Source organism: Gymnogyps californianus, chromosome 13 (assembly GCF_018139145.2).
Source record: "Gymnogyps californianus isolate 813 chromosome 13, ASM1813914v2, whole genome shotgun sequence".
NCBI lineage: Eukaryota > Metazoa > Chordata > Aves > Accipitriformes > Cathartidae > Gymnogyps > Gymnogyps californianus.
Genome location: NC_059483.1, coordinates 24,077,715 through 24,098,006, shown reverse-complemented (window position 1 = coordinate 24,098,006; position 20,292 = coordinate 24,077,715). Strand labels below are relative to the sequence as shown.

At 41.3% G+C, this 20,292-nt stretch overlaps 1 protein-coding gene across 2 annotated transcripts in view; it reads left to right on the top strand.

Annotated features, from left to right (window-relative positions):
• The window catches only part of PHF2 (PHD finger protein 2), an 87,798-nt gene that overhangs the window by 42,476 nt on the left and 25,030 nt on the right, over positions 1-20,292 (top strand). For both annotated transcript variants that reach the window (XM_050904744.1, XM_050904742.1), the window contains exons 2-10: positions 1,945-2,030; positions 7,102-7,216; positions 10,105-10,265; positions 12,570-12,711; positions 15,547-15,733; positions 16,304-16,466; positions 17,934-18,021; positions 18,628-18,734; positions 19,939-20,030. In XM_050904744.1, the coding sequence (XP_050760701.1) occupies positions 1,945-2,030; positions 7,102-7,216; positions 10,105-10,265; positions 12,570-12,711; positions 15,547-15,733; positions 16,304-16,466; positions 17,934-18,021; positions 18,628-18,734; positions 19,939-20,030 (1,141 nt within the window). The remainder of the gene's footprint in view (positions 1-1,944; positions 2,031-7,101; positions 7,217-10,104; positions 10,266-12,569; positions 12,712-15,546; positions 15,734-16,303; positions 16,467-17,933; positions 18,022-18,627; positions 18,735-19,938; positions 20,031-20,292) is intronic.

The window sequence follows — 20,292 nt, the reverse complement described above, 5'->3', positions numbered from 1 at the left end:
AAAACATTTACAATGGTTATAAAAAAGATTTGTTTCCATGTCTTAGCTAGTTTCGCTTTTTCCAGCTTGGTTGCAGACTCAGTATGGATTTTGTTGATGCTCTTTTCTAAAAGCAAGTAGATCTGTGGTGTGTAATCATGATGCGTACAGTTACACGTCACTGTGTGCCTTGGATTCAAAAGTGGTTTCAAACCCACCTTTGTAAACAGAGAGAGTCATAGTGCATTTTAACAGTTACTCCTCCTGCCCCAAGCGTGCGCGTGTTTGTGTGTGTGCTCACATACACCGTGTGCGTGCACACGCGTGCACCCCCCCCGCCAAAGGCATCAAAAGAGCTCTGAGCTCCATGGAGCCAGGTAGCTGGTTCACAACAGCAGTGACTTGCAAGGCTTAAGAAAGCATAGAGGAGGTGGGCACGCATGATCATGCGTTATCCTTCCTTTATCCGTGCACCTGCCTGTCTGCCAGCAACCCGGAGCTTAAGGCCTTCCTGCATCTAGACAATCACGTTTAGTAATTGCTGGTGTATCCAACCTACATGAATTTCTCTAGTTATTTAACTTGGTTGTAATTTTGGACGCTTTGGTATTGTCCTAAAGAGCTTGAACACAGTGAGAATGGTTTGAGAGATTGTGTAAGTCGGTTGGCAGAACTGACCCACCCTGTTGCCTTGCCTGTGGGAGAGGAGCAAAAATCCTCTCCTCTGCTTCCTAAAAACACTGAATTTGACTTCCTGCACTGATCACCACTTTGCACTGCCGGCGGGATGCAAGGAGGCTGAACGCTACTATATGCATGGAGATGGCGTTGCCATGACCCGTGCCCAAACCCTTTCTCTGGTAGAAGAGATGTATCGGTGTTTTCTGCTAACTGACGAGCACTGAGAAGGCATTTCGGGTGGTGAAGCAGAGAAACTCCAGGCGTGCTCTTATCGCGGTGTGACCTAGCCTTGTTTGTGCAGGTGGTTAAGGCAAAGCTACCTTTGTCACCTCTCGTGGATCCCCTTGCCTAGTTGAGCTCTCATGGAGCCATGACACGAGAGCTGTATCTCGCAGCACCCAGCTGAAGCTCTTTTTTCTGTGCTGCAAATGTGCCTTGCAGCCTGGGCTACTTCAGACCGAGCAAGCAGGAGCAGAATACTGTTTGCTTTTCCTCCATCAGAAAGAACAGTGCCATTCTGGAGTTTGATTATTTGGCTGGCTGCTCGGTGCTTCGACTGCGCAACAACTTCTTATCTTGGGTACTTCATTCCTTTGCAGTTTAGTTTTGTTTTTCCGCAGCGCTGTGCTCTGCCATTGGATTGCATTCACGCGGCGTGCCCGCAGGCTGCGCTGTATTGTTGCATATGTTGTGCCATCCAAAATAATCTCAGTGGGTGTTCTAAGCAGCTGCCATGATAGAACCCATCTTCTTGGCAGCCAGAAGTGCTGTGAGCTATGTGTCTTCTTTTCCTCCTCATCTTCGTTTATTGTAATAGAGATGGAACCTATAGAAGTCTTGCACATGGTATACCTTGCCAAGATTACCCTGGTACCTAGCAGCTGTCCATACATGCTTGGTAAAGGAGATGTGTTTTGTTAATTAGGTTTACGTGGGATGGTGCTTGGCGAACTCTGTGTAGATACAAAATGGTCTCCCTGGGAAAAAAAATTCTTTGGGACTCTCTGCCACATTTTAATGGAGGTCCACAGTGAGCTGGTAGTGGGCTTCTGACTGACACCTTTTTTAGCACCACATCAGGAATGTAGGCTGCAAAAAATCCAGTCTGACTGTAATAGCGTAAAAAGCACCTAAGCTTTGCTTTGATACAGCCATTAGCAGTCAGCATACCTGCGTAGTAAATGCACAGCTTATTGGGGTTTGTTTTTTTTCATTATTAATTGCGTAGTTGCATGTTTGGAGATGGACTCAAGCTAATGTAATATTTGCTTTCATATATTCCAGCTGTGTGGGTGTTGAAGAAGAAGAGGCACCAGATATCGACATCTATCATTGTCCGAATTGTGAGAAAACCCATGGAAAGTCTACTTGTAAGTATACTTACACAGCTGGTCCTCACACACATAGCAGATTCTGTATGTTTAAACAAAAGAAGCTTTTTTTTTTTTTCCATTACAAAAAGACACACCTAAATATCACGTGTCATAAATATTAGAATTCAAACCATGAGGTGAAAAAAGACGTTAGGGGGAGAAAACCATGGGTTGGATTGTGGAGCTTTGGATGCAGCTCCCTGCGTGGCCTCAGGCAGTGTGTATGAGCTAATGCAAGGCACCTTACCTGGAGAGCTTCGGTCCCCAGTCCCGGTGACGAAAATGGTGCTTCCTTCCTTGCACGGAATTAATAATTGTGAAGGCACTTAGTACTGCGGGCTAGAAAAATCCTACAGAGACAGCTAGTTCTAATACAGTGAGTTTTGGAAACTACGTGGTGTTTTTTGTCTTTGGATGAGAGGAGTAAGAAACAGTATGTTATGCTTGGCCTGGATATAAAACTGTAGCGATTTCAGTGGCAGTCAAAATTGTAGGATGCACTGAGGGTGCCAATTCTTGCAGTTCTTTCACAGGAAAAAGTTCTCCTGAGTAAAAGTGACAGTTGATCTCAGTGGGAGTTTTGTCTGGGAAAGAACTGTAGGATGTGTTTGCTTTGGTCAGATTAATTCACAAATTCTTTCTATTATACAATGGGGAAAAAAAAAAAAAAGAAAAGAACCCCATCCCTGTAAAAGATGAAATGCTTTACTTGAAAGCCGTTTATTGTAAATAAGCAACGATGATGCAGAGGTTCTCACTGCTTTGCAACCTTGCAGCAACACACAGAGCAAGAGCACTATGCTCATCTCCCAGGAGCTGAACGAATCATAATGTTCCTTTTTTCATGCAAAATAAGGGATGGCTGGAAACTGACTTCTGTTGTGTTAAAATTCAGTAATTTTAAAACCAAGCAATTATTTCTGCACTGCCTTAGAAGTTAAAGTTTAAAAAATTTCTAGGGGGAAGGGGAGGAGTCTGAAATGTTCATTTTGGGGGCAAAAATGGGAATCATTTTTCCACTTTAACTCTTTTAAAATCAAGTGTGAACTGGAAACCTGAATGACCTGCAGCTGTTCCTGTCTCCCAGATGGTCTGCTAACAACTTTGGCCCAAGCAGGGCACCCGCAAATTGGGCAAGCTGGCAAAAAACCCCTTGGGAGGCTTGTTCTGAAAGACTTAACAAAATCAATATGTCCCCACAAAATGTTTTGATTTAAAAGAGTCAGCCTTTCTAATGTTTTGTTGGAAGATTTCTGACAAAGGCACTGGAAACTGGTCAAACAAATAATCACAAATCATCTTCAAGTGAACGATTTGGTATTAGAATCGGTTGCGTTGAAAAGGGGGGTATGACTGCCGATACTCCCAGGCTGTTATTGACCCAGTATAGAAGCAGCAGCACAGGATTTCTAGCCTCTCTGAGTTTTGTATAACATTGAGATGTGTCTGATGCTTTGATTTCTTTCACTTTGCTTTGAACTATGAATGATGAAAGGCACCTACTTTTCAGTGCGAGGGGAAGAAAATCAGACAGAAGCAGCAAAAGTCTATAATCAGGAATTAAATACCACGTGGTGCCTAATCTTAGAATTCAAGAAATGGCAGTTTCGATAAAAAGATTACAAGTTTAATATACCAATTAAGACGAGGAGAGTTGAATTGACAACAGTCTTCTGATGCTTTAAGAAGGTTTTTGGCTATCCAATTCTTTTTATCCAAATAAAAATCCGACTGGGCAGTACATCCCTCAGTCTGCATCATGCAACACGGCAGAAAGTGCCGCTGGAGTGCTGTCGCTAGTTCTAGTCTTATCAATGTATGAGGTTATCAGTGTGGTAGGAATACAGAACATTATATCATTCTGCAGTACAGCGATACGACACTGTTTTCTCCCTTCAAATGCATTGCAGAAAGTTGAATGACGTACAAGACCAATCATGAAAGTAGTTGAGTGTAAAAATTGCTGGAGCATTTAAAATCAGTTATTGATAACCTTACCTTGAGTTTTGGTGAAGTGCAAGATCACGGGTTCTCAAGCTGCGTAGCCCTTTTCCCCATTAACTTGTAGAATCATGGATCCTGTTGAAAAATGAGGCTGTTATCCTGTAGCCCCTCCTTGCGGAGTGCAATAGGCCAGGAAAGTTAAAACACTGATTAAGTGAAGGCAGGAACGGCTTGGCTTAGTGCATTCATTCTGTCAGGCATTTGTATGCAGGGCGTCCTGCTACACGGCACTTGGGCTCTGCTGGGACTTCTGTGAGATGATCACTTTCATTTGTTTATTAACTGTTACAATATATGTTTCAACTAGTTATCTAGCACTATCAGGTTTGTAATAAATGAGTAAGAGTTGTTCCAGAGCCAGTAGTTCACTGGTAGGATTTAATTATTGCAAGATTAGCGAAGGGAAACACAGACACCAATTGTCTGTTATGCAACTCGTCTGGATTTAAAAATATATGTGTATTTCTGGAGCACACATTCCGCAATATATGTTTTCCAGATGTCAAATTTAAAAATCATTTTTCTCTTACATTTTTCCACTTTACCAATGTGGCTTAGTGGCTACTATTTCAGAAGATTGCTTCCTGTCATATGACATTTTAAGCCATTTCGGTTTAATGAGATTTGTAGGGACTCCTCTTTGGGAAAAATTATACACATTCATACAAAATTTTCTGACATCATTTAAATAAAATGTAAGTGCTTTGTTTAGGCAGACTTGACTCATTTTCATAACACGATCTGAAATGTTCAGTTTGATTGCTGTCTCATTTGCAGCAGTGAAAATCAGGAGAAATTCTTTGGAATCGGTGAAGTCAGTTACATAGATGCAAGCAAACCAAAGGCAGGCTGAAACTGTTTTTAAGTAGTTACAACCTTTAATATAAATCAACAGAGAACTAACAGAGTGCTTCTAGGTATCCCTTCCTCATAAATACATTTGAAATAATGTAAGTATACCTTTGAAGTCTAGAATTATTCATTTTGAGGTACAGTTTTCATAAAAATATATTCCCTTTTTCCTCTGGAGAGTTTTCGGTAGAAGGAGCAGGTTATACTTTCCAAAAGTCAAATTTGGATCAGAAAGTTATGCAGAAAAAGAAATCTGTAATCATTTAAGAAAAAGTGGCCTTTCTAGCCAAAGCTAGTATTTGTTGCACATGTTAATGGGCCTTTAATCCTTACTGTGGTGTTCATGGTAAAGATGAAACATAAAGAGAATGGCTGAAAATGGGCCAAATGTCGATTGTTTGATGTAGTATAATGGACTACAGCGGCCGGGTTGCTGCCATCCAGGAGATAGCACCTCCTGGGGAGCGTTCTGGCAGCAGAGGCATCTTTGTTGCCTCTGCGTGAGAGGTGGATGTGAGAGGTGGATGCCTGCCGGCACTCGGTGCCGAGGGAAGTAGCTCCCCGGTGCTTTTTGAAGAGTTGCAGTGAATTTCTTAATTCAGCGCTGATTTGCCGCTTTTAGTTCTCGACGCTTCATGCTATCTGAAGTATAATAAAAGAACATGCTAATATGGTAAGCTCTTTGATTTTCACTGTGGCAAGTGACACCTGTTTCACTGGGACTCATGCTAAGAGTCCCAGTGTTGGTTCAGATCTGCTGAGAGGGGGAGGAGGCAGTCGTTGGAAAGGGAAGGCGAGGAGGAAGGTTTGGCATTCATGTAGGGCTTGTTTCCTTTGTTACCAGGAGCATTGAATTAATACACTAAGCCTGAGAGTCATTAAGATAAAGAACTAGCAGCTTTAATGAATATATCCAGCTAGGCTGGAGAGCTGCATGGAACCAATAAAACCAACATGCTTTGTGCAAAACCTGGGATGGATTCATTGGGAGATGTCTTTACTTGAGTTATTCCAGGGTTGTGGTCGGGAAAACAAAGTTAGCTTTTTCCGAACCTCATGTCTTATAGCTGTGGCCTCCAGATTCCTTTCTTAATGAAAAAGTATGTGGATCTGTGTGTGTGTGCATATGCAAACAACGAGGAAAGAGTGCCATCCATGCATGGTTACTGAGCAGTCTGGTTCCTTCCCTAGCTGTTTTGAACGGTAAGAAAAGCATAAGAGATGTTGATTTGCGGGTAAAATACTGAGTTTCATGATGTAAAAGAAGGGTGAAAAATAAAAGTAAGTTGTGACATATGAAAATTCTACTAACAGAGGCTTGAAATGATACAAATACGCACTTGGGACAAAAACCAATTTACTACCAAAATGAGCGTGTCCGGATGGACTGTGAAAGGAGGAACAGCTGAGAGAGATAGTGCTGACTCAGAGAAAAAGCTGGACCAGTTTTTCTTGCTCTGCATTATCTGTCAAAGAGGCAAGGCAGAACTACATTGACATTTGACTGACTTATTTATGCCTATTCCAGCTGCCCCTTTTTCCATGATGAACTTGCCTGTGTGTCACCCACTGGGAGCACAGTCGAGGGTCCTTCAGTCTGCTATCATCAACTTAAGGCCTGGCTTGCCTTTCAAAACCTAGGAATAAGAGGAGTTCTAAAAATTGCATTTGTGGTGCCCTTGCATCTTTTTTTTTTTTCTTTTCTTTTTCCTTTTATGTGCATGCTGTGTGCAGGGCGTAATTCAAAGCCCATCAAAATTGATGTCAAATCTGCCACTGCTGGACAGACCTTTAGACTAAGGTAATTCATGACAAATATCTTCATAAAGTTCTATACTGCATATTGAGAAGGCAGAAAAGTGCCTTTCTAAGAGTTTTATGATAAGGATTAAGTGTGTAGTCTGGCAAGTACAAAATGTCCAGAGCCTGTGTTTGCATAAAGCCTGCGGTAGCTGTGCAGCTCAGTAATTATCCGTCTGGTTGCCCTTATGTTACAAAACGAACACTGTTCAGTATGTAATAGATCTTCAGGCTACAGTATAATTGTCTAATGGTGAATTGAGAGCAATATTAAAATATGCAGTGCAGCATAGTGGGGGTTCCCTCTTCTCTGCTCGCATAAGAAATGAAATGAAGATTTGTCCTTCCTTCAAATGTCTTAATAATTACCTTCTACTTAACATACGGTACTGTCCAATTCATTCTTTTTCAGTGAAAAAGAAAAGAAATTGGCATAAACACGATACTGGACAGACGACAGAGGTCAAACCTGTACAGAATGGGAGCCAAGTCTTTATAAAAGAACTTCGAAGTCGTACTTTTCCAAGGTAGGTCGTTCAGCTGCACGCGTGGACAGGGCTGTTGAGGTAAAGCATATATAGCCAGTTTCCTAGGAAGCTGATGATGATTCTTGCTGAAAGCATTACACAGTACAGAACGATGACGTTTAAATGAGTGCTGTTTTATTGCAGATGTCCCCGGCTCTTCCCTTTTTTATATTTGTGCAGCCATATTCAAATCTACTCTTGATTGAGCCCAGTTCCTGCGGATTTCCATAGAAGCTAGTATTTGTGAAGACGGGAACAAGAACGTGTTTGGCCCCTACAACATTCGCTTGCATAAGAAACTAACCAATTTATTACATAGAATTATCCAGTTCTCAAAAATACTAATGGTTTTGCTGAAGTCTGTCTCCATCTTGAAAAGAAGAACAATGACATCCTCAGTTGCTACAGTGACAAAGGCTCTCTTATTTGGGGTAATGAATAGTGCTAATTGTTAGGTGACATGTTCCACACTTTATTAGGCTGCTTCATAGCCATTTGTAAGAGTGATGATTTTCTTCTGGTTCTTTAATGTAGGCCTTAGCCAAATAAATCCTTAATTATTAATGACTAATTATTTTAGAAGAATCCTTGGAGACTGGTAAAGTGTACTTGGTAAACACAAAACTTCTTCCTTTTTACAGAGAATTTAATTTCACATTTAATTTCAGATATTGGTCTTAGGCTGGTTAAGGAAGAGGCTGAAAATACCTCTGCAAATGTTTGCAGTGCTTACAGATGTGTTTCACTGAACTCAGGATCCAGTATTTTTACTTGCTTGGCTGTTTTTATTTGGGCCTGCTAGATTTTTGTCTTAGCCTTTTTTTTTTTTTAATACAGAGCAATTTGATAGGTTGCAAAGCTAATTTCTTAAAAAAGGTTTAAGGCCTAGGCAGAATGATTTCAGTAACCTTGGATGGCCTCTGAGATTGCACTCACATATGCAATATCTCTGAGTCACTCCCAAATTGTAAAAAAAATACGGACGCCCATTTTTTTTCTTTGTTTCTCACATAAATGTGCACATAAGAAAATCTTGCTGCCAAATTAAAGTTTCTGAGAAAGAAGGGTCTGTAGCCAAAAGGAGTGCCTGCAAGATTCAGGCCTCTGACATCTGCACTTGCACCATTCGTAAAACAAAGTCTTGTTGAGAAATTTTCTCTTCTGAAGAAAATGAATGAAATCTGCAGATGTTCACAGAACAAAACCCAACGCTCGTCAGTCAGAATGTGATGAACAGAAAAAGGGGGTCTCAGTTCAGAGACAGAAACGTCATTGCTGATTCACAGCACACGACAGTAAATTATAACCCACGGTTAGAGTCCCTTGGTGAGGCTCGGATCAAAAGGAACAGTGAAGAGAGCAAAAAAGCAAAACATGTAATTCATGTCATTCCACTCCTGAATGTTTAATACCAAAATAGCATTAGAGTAGTAATAGTAGTAGTAATAATAATTGAATTGATGGTTCACGTACTTCAGTGTAGGTGCCAGACTCCATTCTGGCACGATCATTACTAGATGCTCTGGGACTGATCTGTCTTTACAACTATGTGTAAGTTTCTGTGGCACATTTAGAAGCAAATCAGACTTGAACAAGTGTGTGAGAGATATACGGGTGCTGTAAAGTAAGCGCAGAGGTTTAGTGGTAAATCATGGTTTGCTTCTTGCTCCTTAAAATCTCCAGCCTCGTTCTTTGCACATTGCTGGTGTACGGTACCAGCGCTCACGTAAATGAGGAATGCTCCTTTTAATTAATTATTAATTAAATTTGCCTCCTGATCAGCCATTGCTGATTCACTGTGGCTGGGGTGATCCAGAAATAAGCTGGGTTTCTACAGCTTATCCTTATTTGCATCCAGCCATCTTGTTCTCCGGGGTTCAAACCCCGCTGGGGCGGTGTGAGCACCCCTGCATGGTGGGGTCGAAGGAGAAGCCCCCACAGCTAAAGGGTGTCAGGGGCTCTGCCACAGGGTGGGCTTCATGGGGCGGTGAAGGCGGTGAGGCCCGAGCGTGCCAGCCGCCATGGCGGCGCTCGCAGCCTCGTCCCCTTTCCCGCCGGTTTTCGGTGCCGTATGAAGACGTGAGCTGTAGTTCAGAACTGCTGCAGGAGAGGGCAGTCATGTATTAGCCTTACCTGCCCGGGAAGGTAGTGCTTTTTGGGGTGAATACTCAAAGTTTTGGTGTTCTCCCCGCTGGCAGCTGTGGCCCCGGTCTGCCGGATGGTTTTTGGAGCCCAGCTGGCAAACAACACACGGCGGCAGGGCGCTTTTGGGACTGATGGTCCTTCATATGCAGTCCCTTTTCACTCCGAATTCAAAGCGTTTTACTCTTGAAAAGATCTAGAAATTGGACTTGAACTTCCCTTGAGAGTTGTCAGTGCGAATAGCTGGTCGTCTGATGAAGCTGCCCTTTCCTCAGTCCTTTTGAAGCCCTCCCAGTGACTTGAAAATGATTTGCAGAATATTTCCCAAGCGATTTATTTGACTACTTAAAAAAGATTTGCAAAGTATTTCCTGGGCAATTTATTTGAGATTATGTAACGTTTTTAATCTTGCCTTCTTTAGAGTGGAACATTTAACACTAATTTCTTTAACATTGATCACTGGTAACTCGACAGATCCCTATAGTTGAGGAAAACGGTCTTTCACCGTAAGCTGTTATTTTAGGAGTTTCCAGTAGCTGGTGCATGAGGCTCGAGCGAATCGATTCTGGATGATTTTAGTGTGCTCTGGTGTGCTTTGCAATAAATGGCTTTTTGGCTTTTGTCTTATGCACCTAATTTGCATATAATTGCTTATTCATAGTTTTTTCCTTTCAGTAGTGAAATGCAGAATATGCCAAACTCTGCATGGAAGCACCTCACCATTGAATCTGTGTTTACTTTTTCAGTGCTGAAGATATAGTCGTGAAAGTGCCAGGCAGCCAACTAACAACAGAGTATTTGGAAGAAAATGGCTTTGCAGAGCCCATCCTCGTCCCAAAGAAGGACGGCCTGGGTTTGTCCGTACCCGCACCCACCTTCTACGTCAGCGATGTTGAAAACTACGTCGGTGGGTATCTGGCAAGCAGGTGGCATTGTACTGTTTGGAGCTCAGCTGCTTTTTAAAAAAATATATATATTATTTGTACAAAAAATTGTAAAATATATTTTGAAATACTGTCTATGTCTTGAGCTATTCTGACTTCAGTATTTGTTATGTAGTGGTAGCTTGTAATTAGCAATTAATTCACTCTTGTTTCTTGTACCAACTTGACAGTGAGCCTGAGCCAGATTGCATTGTACTCCATAGCACTGCATTAAAAGAAACAGTCACAGTAGTATCAAGAAATAGTTTCTTCAGGCCAGGTCTTAATTGATTACTGCCATCTCGTTTTGTATTGAAGGAATTACTAGACTGAGACTCCCACTCTGCAAAGGCAGTCCATTTTTTCACACTGGTGTCAGTGAGAGCTATTTTCATTGCTGCTGGTCATTTGGATTCATTTTGGCATCCTCCTGTCTCTAACCTGAGCGGGGTATTGTACTGCATCTTCTCACAAGTCATCACGTCATCCTACCTTGGAAGACATACTTTGGCCAGGAGCCATGGAAGTGCTCTGAAGTCGCTTGTCTTGTCTCCACATCCTTCTCCCTTTAGCGTGTGTGATCTTGTCTCTTGTCCTCTCTTGCTCTGTCCCTCCTCTGTGTCGCTTTCTGCCCGATTCTTTCTCCTTCCGGTCTTCTGGCAAGGCATTGTCCTTTTGGAGCCATGACTCCAGCTCCAATGTGTCTATCTGTGTTCCATGGTCCCTTTATCCCCTTATATAGTCTGCTAACCCCCCCCTCCTCCTGCACTCTCCTTACCGGGCCATTGGCCTGATCCCCAAACCGGAGGGTGCTATCACCAGCCACTGCTGTTCTGGACTGTATCCATTGCTTTTGCAGTGATCGTGTGCAGTGAGATAACTACGAATAAAGGAGAATTCAAGACCCCTGATTTTATTGTTACCTCTATCCCATTGCTTCTACAGGAAACATATTTTCCTTGGCCGTCTGCTACACTTAGCAGATTTTCTTGTATGACCTAGGTGCTCCTTATGCATCTGCTGGCTTTCGCTCAGCCTCTAGCTGAAATAATCCACCCTACCAACAGAACTGTTAGTAAAAAGCTGGAGGGAAGAACACGGGTTGTTTAATCTGAAGCTGGCACCAGATTTGAAAGTGAACGGCACAAATACCTCCACGGGGTTAGTTTGCTTGAACGGGGTTTCCCAGGCAGGGATTTATCTCGCTGTTTTGTAGTTTATTACATTGGACCTAGAATGTCTTTTAGAAACAACCTAAAGTAAGTAGCAGAGGACAAAACACCCCAAACGAGACTGCCAAATACATCGTTATTGTTCTGGCATTTCATGAAAAAACAAATCGATTTTTTTCCCCTCCTAATGCGAAAACAGCTATGAATGAAACGCTGGGAGAGGAAAAATGCAGCCAATTAAAATTGAAGGGAAGAAAGACTGGAAGAAGGACTGGAGAGATGCTTTTCTTGCAGAAAGGATACGAGAGTGTGCTTAGAAATGGGCACTCTTTATAAAGCTCTGACTTTCTCCATGTATTCTCTGGTTTGTGCAGTGTAAAATTCCACTGATTGACTAATACTGTTAGTATTAACACTGGAGATTTGTATCCAACAAGGTCTGTCAGAGGAAATGTGTTAAGTACTAGCAGATTATTCTCTGTACTCTTAATACAGAGGGGATGGATTTTTGATAGGTTTAATTTTGGGTAAAATAACAAAAAGTCAGGTTTTTTGTGGCACACCTGAATTATCATGTTAAAAAATGGGAATTTTCCTGCAAAACTCCTCCTCGATTATAGATTTTGTAAGCAAAAATTTAAAATAGAGCACAAGGGAACGTACAATTTTGGAAAATCAGTTTCACAAGATATCCTGTACAGTATTACACTCTGTCTACAATCACAAGACTTTTACAGCGTGGTGGGTAGGGCTGACTCTGTGGATATACAGGTATTTGCATATAATTTTCACCAAGCAAATAAAATCCATAATGAAGTTAATAGATTCAAAATAACATTAATCCTTTAAAGATAAAAACTACAGAAATAATTATGTCAGGGGCATGAACATAAAAGCACCATTTTATGCATATACATTTTAGGTATATACACGTCTTTTATACATACATGTATATGTGTATACATATATAAACAGCAGGGAAGATACAAAGGCTAAGAAGATCAGAAAATGAAAAGATTGAGATGTTTCTTGGAATGTTAACTCACCCCCAAGCGTACAAAATGGGGCAAGTCAGGCTGCCCTTCAATCTTTCTTTTTCATTGAATTAATTTGTAGGACCAGAGAGGAGTGTTGATGTCACCGATGTCACCAAGCAGAAAGACTGCAAGATGAAGCTCAAGGAATTTGTGGATTACTACTACAGCACAAACAGGAAGAGGGTCCTCAATGTGACCAACCTGGAGTTCTCGGACACGAGGTAAGAGTCCAGCTTCCTGCACCGCGCAGTGTCCGGGATACATGGCAGGGTTCAGCTGGGGGAGTTTGAACAGCCTCTGCCTTCTCCGGTGGTTCTCTCTTTAGGAAGTGCTGTTTAACCTTGGGATAGTGGCTTCTTGTTGCTCTGACTCTCCACTGCATCGTCCATATACAGCCAGTTCAGGCAAAGCATGGAAGTGAAAGTGCTATTTGCTATAGGAGGAGAATGGTACATAGCGGACTAAATGGGCCAGCATTTGTCATGGTAATTCATGCCTGCATATCATCAGCATTCATGTGCCATCAGCATTCACATATCAGAACAGAACATTTTGGTACCTTTCAGTTTCATTTTGACTCCAGTAGTTTAGGTATAGTTAATTCAGTGCAACTATATACGAGAACATAACTTGATGCTCCAGGAGCGAATTCTCTGCCTTGTCCTGGTAGTGAATGATAACGTAGTATGTTCCTAGTATGATCTTAGGTACTTAGATGCAACTTGATAAATACCGATAAGGCCAAAGAAAGGAGGACAGAGATGACCACAGAGGTATGATAAGACTGTATGTAGGAGAACATGGACATAAGGGTCTTATTTTTTAATATTCTGTGTTATTTTTCTGGTGAGATGGGAATCCTGATGGATATAAGGCAGTGACAGTCCTTCTTCCAGCTTAAGGTGATCTTGAAACATGGTGATCTCCTCGGAGCATTCTTTTTTAAAATGCGTTGTACAGCAGTGAGCATCCTACCTGTATAGCACTGGTTTAAGTGCATCATATGTTGCTTACTAAAATCTTCCATTTACAGTAGCGAAGAGTGAGTAAATAGATGAGGTGTGGCTTTAGGTATAGCATAACATGTCACTGGATGGCCTTGAATGAGAACAAGTTTGAAGTTACTATAATTTTATATATAATATATATATAATTTTGTATATAATATATACCATGTGTTATAGTTTTGGTTTCAGTGCTTTTGCGAGTTAACCAGTAATCTGTGTGACAGCAGTTCAGAACGAGAGCGATGCTGACTTCTCGGTGGGAAGTTGGGGGGTGTGATGGTACAGATCAGCTCTGAACTTGAGGCTGAGGTGCTTTAGCGATGCAGTGAGCCAGAGGTAATGGTGCTGGCTCTGTGAATATCACCAGTCCTCAATGACACGAAGCCTACTATTCTCCTCATGTTTTATATTATATTGTTACATATAGGATAATTAGCTGTTGTAAATGCCTAAGAGTTCAAGTTCTTGCTTTGTGCTTTATATAGCTGTATTCATCACCTGAGCTGTGCTTTTATTCCAGAAGTAGGCAGATGCATCTATAATGTATTGAACTTCATGCAACTCTGCAGATCATTTTTACAGCTCTTGTAGTCCTTCTGGGTAGCTAGTACTTCTAGAAGGGAAGTGTCAGAGAAGGAGAAGATTCCTTTATATACAAACGCTACACAGTGGATGATGAGTGTCAACGTAAAACTAAAGAATGGTTGTTTTGGGGAGCATTCCATTTTAGTGAGAAGACTTAAAGTAGCCTTAAAAAAGAAGGCTGATGAATGATTACAAGCTCGTTTTTTTAAAGCCGTTACCTTTAGCCCTGTAGTTAGTGTTTTAGTAGTGCACACCCATTTCTGCAGAAAGCATCTCTAGTAATTACAGGCTTCAAAGGTTGCCAGTATCTTCAGTCGAGATTTTTTTAGCTTTCTGCCATTATCCCAGAATAACGGGAGGTCTTTTGTTCTGAAGGACTGCTGGAGCTGTCACTCATATGCTGCTAATTTAGATATTAACTAGCAAATATTTTATCTCTTAACATAGACAGTGACACTTTAATTGAATGCACTGCTCCATCTTTCCCTGCCATTTTAAATGGAGCTATTGTTATCAGTGTTTGACAGTGAGCATAAATGACACATGGGAGCATTTAATTTTAGTTTGAAGTGCAGATACTCTTACTGACGTGATATTTTAGAGCGTCCAGCAGTGAACCTCCACCCCCTGCAAATATTAGTCCAAATTTTGGACTATTTAAATATAAAATTTAGCACTTTCTGGGATGAAACACTTTTAATACCTGTTTACCATGCCACTACATCGTCTTAGCTGTGATTTATAGTATATATTATATATTTAATATAAACATAATATATAAATTATATAAAGAAATATACACAATATGAATATATGCTCAATGTAAATATATTCATTTGTATAAATTATATAAATAAATACTATATATGTTCTGTTTTAAATATATTCACATTATCAACCCAAATTAGACTTTTTACTTCTTCTGAGCTTTTAATGTAATTTAGTCAGTCTAAACAAAAAGATCACTGTGATTTTCAGCATCAGATCAAGACTTATTTAGTCCTTAAGTATTAATGTTATTGTTATTAGGATTTTTAATATTAAGCTTAACTTGCAGATTTTTAAGATTTACCAGACCCTTTATGTAAGAGTGCACACATTTCACTTTGTCTTCTGAAGGGGGCTGGAAAAGTGACTGTGATAACAGCGCTATTGATAAGTGAGCCTACATAGCAAGAGGCAGGGACTGGAAAAATACAAACGGCATATACTTGGTCGTAAATACTGCTAGTGGAAGAAGTCAAAGGATCGTTGCTAAGTCATCATACTTAAAAAGCCTTAAATCTCTGTCTGTAAACAGTTTTCACAAATTTTCTGAATGAAGAGCGGTTCCACTGACCCGTAAGGCACTGCTTCAGATTGCCATGCGAGTATTAGAGTCACGCTCTGCTTCTTGTTGTATCGGGGTCCTTGTGCTCCTTTTTTTAAAAAGATGCATGTTTGTTTTCAATTCTCTCTGTAAAGGATGTCCAGTTTTGTAGAGCCTCCAGATATAGTTAAGAAGTTGTCCTGGGTGGAAAACTATTGGCCTGATGATGCTCTTCTGGCTAAACCAAAAGTTACCAAGTACTGCCTGATCTGTGTGAAGGACAGCTACACAGATTTCCACATAGATTCAGGAGGAGCTTCTGCATGGTACCATGTGCTGAAGGTGAGGGGTCATGCTTTTGCGGTGTATCTAGTAACAAACTAAATTTTATATGCAAAGACAATCCTAAAATTCTCTCAAAACTTCAGGTCTCAGTTTTTTTTCTCCACAGTCCTGTTGTATCCCTAAGTAATACGTAGAGCCTTAACTGCTGTAAGTGGGTACGCTTTCAGCAGTGCCAGGGTCTACTGAGCGAGGAAGCTCCTTGGAGTATGGAAGTTGTCTGTGTATTTTCACTGTATTAGGATTTTAATATTTGTTTAGTGCCTTCTGCACATATGTCACCTAAGGCCTGAAAGGTGTTACGTCCTGCTTTTGCAGGGCAGTGGAACCTGGCGCTGTAAACTTTTTGCACCATCAGTCCCACAAATCTGAGCAAATGTGGTCAGCTAGTGATTTAATCATTTCAGCCGTTCTGTACAAAGCTGACTAGTAAATTCTATTTTAATAGTGTTAAAATACGTAATGTTATATATATAGTTAGATAAATATTTGTGTGTGTGTGTGTATCTGTGCCAGTGCAGCATTGTTTGGTTTGGCTGCTTGTTGCTAATTTTATATTTTCTAATTCAGGGAGAAAAGATATTTTATCTCATCAAACCAGCCTCTGCAAATATTTCTCTTTACGAACGCTGGCAATCGGCAGCAAACCACAGTGAGATGTTTTTTGCAGACCAAGTAGATAAATGTTACAAATGCACAGTTAAACAAGGACAGACACTCTTCATTCCATCAGGTGAGCAGGCTGTTGCAGGTGAGGTTTCCTGCTCATTTTAGAGCTGCTGAAATAGCATGTCCAAAATGCTAGAGGGATGTGATTTGATGACTTTCTCCGACAAAGTATGAAGTCTAATTCTCAGTAGAAGTATAATTTCATATGCTTACAAAAAAAAAAAATCAGAACTTTTACTACTTTCTATCAATATTTTAGCAGCCTTTTAAAAATACAACTAGTAGGTAGAGTGTTGCACTCTTGGTCTACCTGGGTTGCAGTAACTCATGAGTTCTCTCTCTGTATCCAACCATGACACTGGTGCTTTTTGCCATCTAACAGAGAACTCACATTGAATTACTTTCTGACCATGACTCCCCACAAAATCCTTTTCATGGTGATTGATTCCCCACGACACTAAGGAACTATAGGTGCCTGCAGGAGTGTGAGTGTGCATTTATGGTTTCACATGAGGCTGAAGACCTGGGTGTCACAGATTTTTATGGGTTACTTGATAGACTTGGGCTTTCATTGCAGGTTAGGGATGGTGGATTTTATTTTTCTCAGTTCCTGGGAGGATCTTCATAAGGATAGGGAGTTGATCAGAAGATAGTGCAGAGTTTTAAGTGAATGCAGTTCTACTCCTGCCCCTGTCCCTCACCTTCCTCTCACCATGAACAATTATTTCCTCATTTGCATTGCTGTTTCCAGCACTCCCTGTTACCTGTTGAAACTGTAAACGCTTTGGGACAGGGATTTTCTCTCCCTCTATGTGCCTTTAAACGGTGCACTGCCCGCTCGATCCATAATCTGAGTTGAGGCTTCCAGGCGGCGTAAGTAAGTAACAGCACTGGTACTTGTGTTTTGGAGGCAGCATCCAGTAGTGCCATTTTTCTGTGAGTATATTCTTGCACAGAATATTTACGCGCTTGAATTTTACTTTGTAGAAAGTGGAAAGTAGGTATTTCTCTCATGACCATATGTGGAGCAGATGGTGGAATAAACACCGAGCAATTTATAGAGATTCACTAATTTGGGTACATTTTTGTATGAAAATAGATGTTTGGAAAGCACCTGTTCCTGACACTACAATAAAGTCAGTGTCAGGAGCTGTCACAAGTTTTTATGGTGATGTGAAAGCAGCTGCCATTATGTAGCTGCTGCTGCTTTCCACAGTAACCAGAAAGTAATGTCAGTGTGAGCAGTATGTCCCCTGTCACTGTCTGCCGCCGCCGAAGGCAGTCCTGGGACTGGGAGTCAAAGGTGCGTAGCACCCTCCTAGGCTGGGCCTTTATCGTGCAAAACAAACAAGGGGCCAGATTGCAACTTTGTTCAAAGCATATGCGGTTCTGGTGCTGACTTGGACTGAAGAGCTGTATTGGTACCTAGGAAGTAAGTTGCTAAGTGAAGTATAAACATCATGTTGTGAATAAAGTCTTTGTTACTGTCATTCCAGTTTTCATCCTCAGGACTCTTCTTTTTCTCTTTTAGGTTGGATTTATGCAACTCTAACACCTGTAGACTGCCTGGCCTTTGCAGGACATTTTCTACATAGTCTAAGTGTTGAAATGCAGATGAGGTAATCTATCTTTAAAATCTAAAGTTACGTAGAGGCTTGGTTTTTAATCAATAGGCCATCCTCTCTCCTATTAATTAGCCTACATTTGCAGTAATGTTGATGTAGCGCTAGTGGGCAATTTTGGAAAGCATACCCATGTTTGTCCCCTTCCACCGTGTTCTCCCCTGCTGAGTTATTCCAAGCTGTCTTTACACCTATTGCATAGCGCATGGAAGGATATGTGAGGTGCTTGGATTGATGTGGCCAAGTCCTGAAGGAAGAACTGTTAAAAACTGTCAGGAGTTTTACCCTGGAACATGCCATTCGCCTTCTGGATAAGCCCCGGCCCGCTCAGCTGGGCTCTTTGCCCAGTGTAAGACAAGACAAGTAGTTCTTTACTGACGCTGGACAAATAATGCAATAAAACTATCTTACATCTGTATCACACAGTTTCTTACTGGTGTTGTTTTTATGTTTTGCTTTTGGTCTGATGCCAGAATATGTGGTAGAGGCACAAAGAAATGAAGCACTGCACAACGAACCTCGGGCATTTATGAGCAGTGCTTGTCACTGCGCGACATACTTGTGACCTGCTATGCTTTGAGTTCACGTGGCTTTGTATTACAGGGCGTACGAAGTAGAAAGACGATTGAAAATTGTCAGTCTGACCCAGTTTCCAAACTTTGAAACTGCATGTTGGTATATGGGAAGGCATCTGCTAGAGACATTCAAAGGTAAAACTGCATTTCATTGCCTGCCCTAATTGCTTAGCTTTGGGGGCCTGAAAATAGTTACTCTTAATTTCTGCTGATGTGCCACATAGAAGATGGACAGGTGGCCAAAATCAGTCTTGTTAGTATTTGAAAACTACTTTTAACATACCAGCAGAACATGCTGGTCTGGTCCAGCTCTCCCCGTAATATCCTGCCATCTCGCTCTAGGAAGGACCTTAACTGTCCCTCTTACCTGTGCCTAAAGGAAGGTTTCATCTTCTTTATAAAATGTATTTAAGTTGCCTCAGAGGCAAATAATGTAACTTTTTTTTAGTTTTTAGTTGCCTGTCAAGTCCGGATTCATTCCCTGTTTTAACCTAATGAACTACACGCTCTGTCAGCCCGAGGCATAGAGTAGCACTTCCTTCTCCCATCATTCTGCTGATCCCGGTTGAAGTACGTGGGCAGGTCGCATATACACGGGGCCACAGGAACATCAGACATGGGGCCGGCAGGAGCACTGAGAATTTAAGCAAAGGTTTCTGTGAAATTCAAAGTCTTCCAAATCAGATTCCTTCAGAGTTGATCCAGACATCCATTCGTGTATGTTCTTTACAGATTCGGGCTCGCTTTGCTCTTTGCCTCTATTTCTCTTACTACAGAACGTGTCTACAGACACCCACCAGATCCTTTTATAACGAGAAAAATGTGTCTAATTAATAAGCAAGGTGAGGGGTCCCTCTGAGTGTCACCTGGAAGGGGGCCCCCTTGTGACCGACTCAACAAAAACTGTAACGAGGGGAAAAGTTTAGGCAAGCTTGTACTCATGCAGAAGGGAAACGCTTTGCCCAGTATAACCTTTGTTTCCACATACTGGTATTTGCTTTTTCAGTCAGAAGAAAAGAACCGCTGACAGTACCTTTTTATTCCCACAGCCTAGGATGTATGAACATGGAAGCTAGCTTGAGTATGGGACCAAGAAAGGAACCGGAAGGATTGCCAGTGTAGACATAACTTGCAGGAGCACAGTGTAGGAAGGCTGAGTTGGATTTATGACACAGTAAATATACTCCTTATTACCATCGAGTTATAATAGGGATTCATCTGTGGTGACGAACTTTCGAAGAGTTAACTTTCACAGTTAAACTTTTTCAGATTAAAGACTTTATGTAAAACAACTTCAGCTATCAGTGTTTGAATGGCATTGTTTTTTTCCTCTGCTTAGGTTTGCATAAAGCTGGGCAACAACCTCCTGCTCATTTACTCCAAGGAGCAAAAATTCTCAATGGTGCTTTCAGGTCATGGACTAAAAAACAGGTAGGAGAAGAAGCCTGTTTTATTATTGTGTGTTTGTCAGGTTTGTCAGTCACCGGAACAGAGAGCAAATGCTAGAACAAATAATATCGCCATAGCAAACCAGCGAATTCTAAAATCCCAAAGAGAAGGGACTGGGAGAACGTGGAAGGAGGGCGATAGCTGGGATTTCATAGTGCCACATGAGGAGTCAGCAGAAAAAAAGGTACCACAAGAGTTTTAAAGAAGTCAATTCTGCACACGGCCGAAAGGATGCTGAATGAAT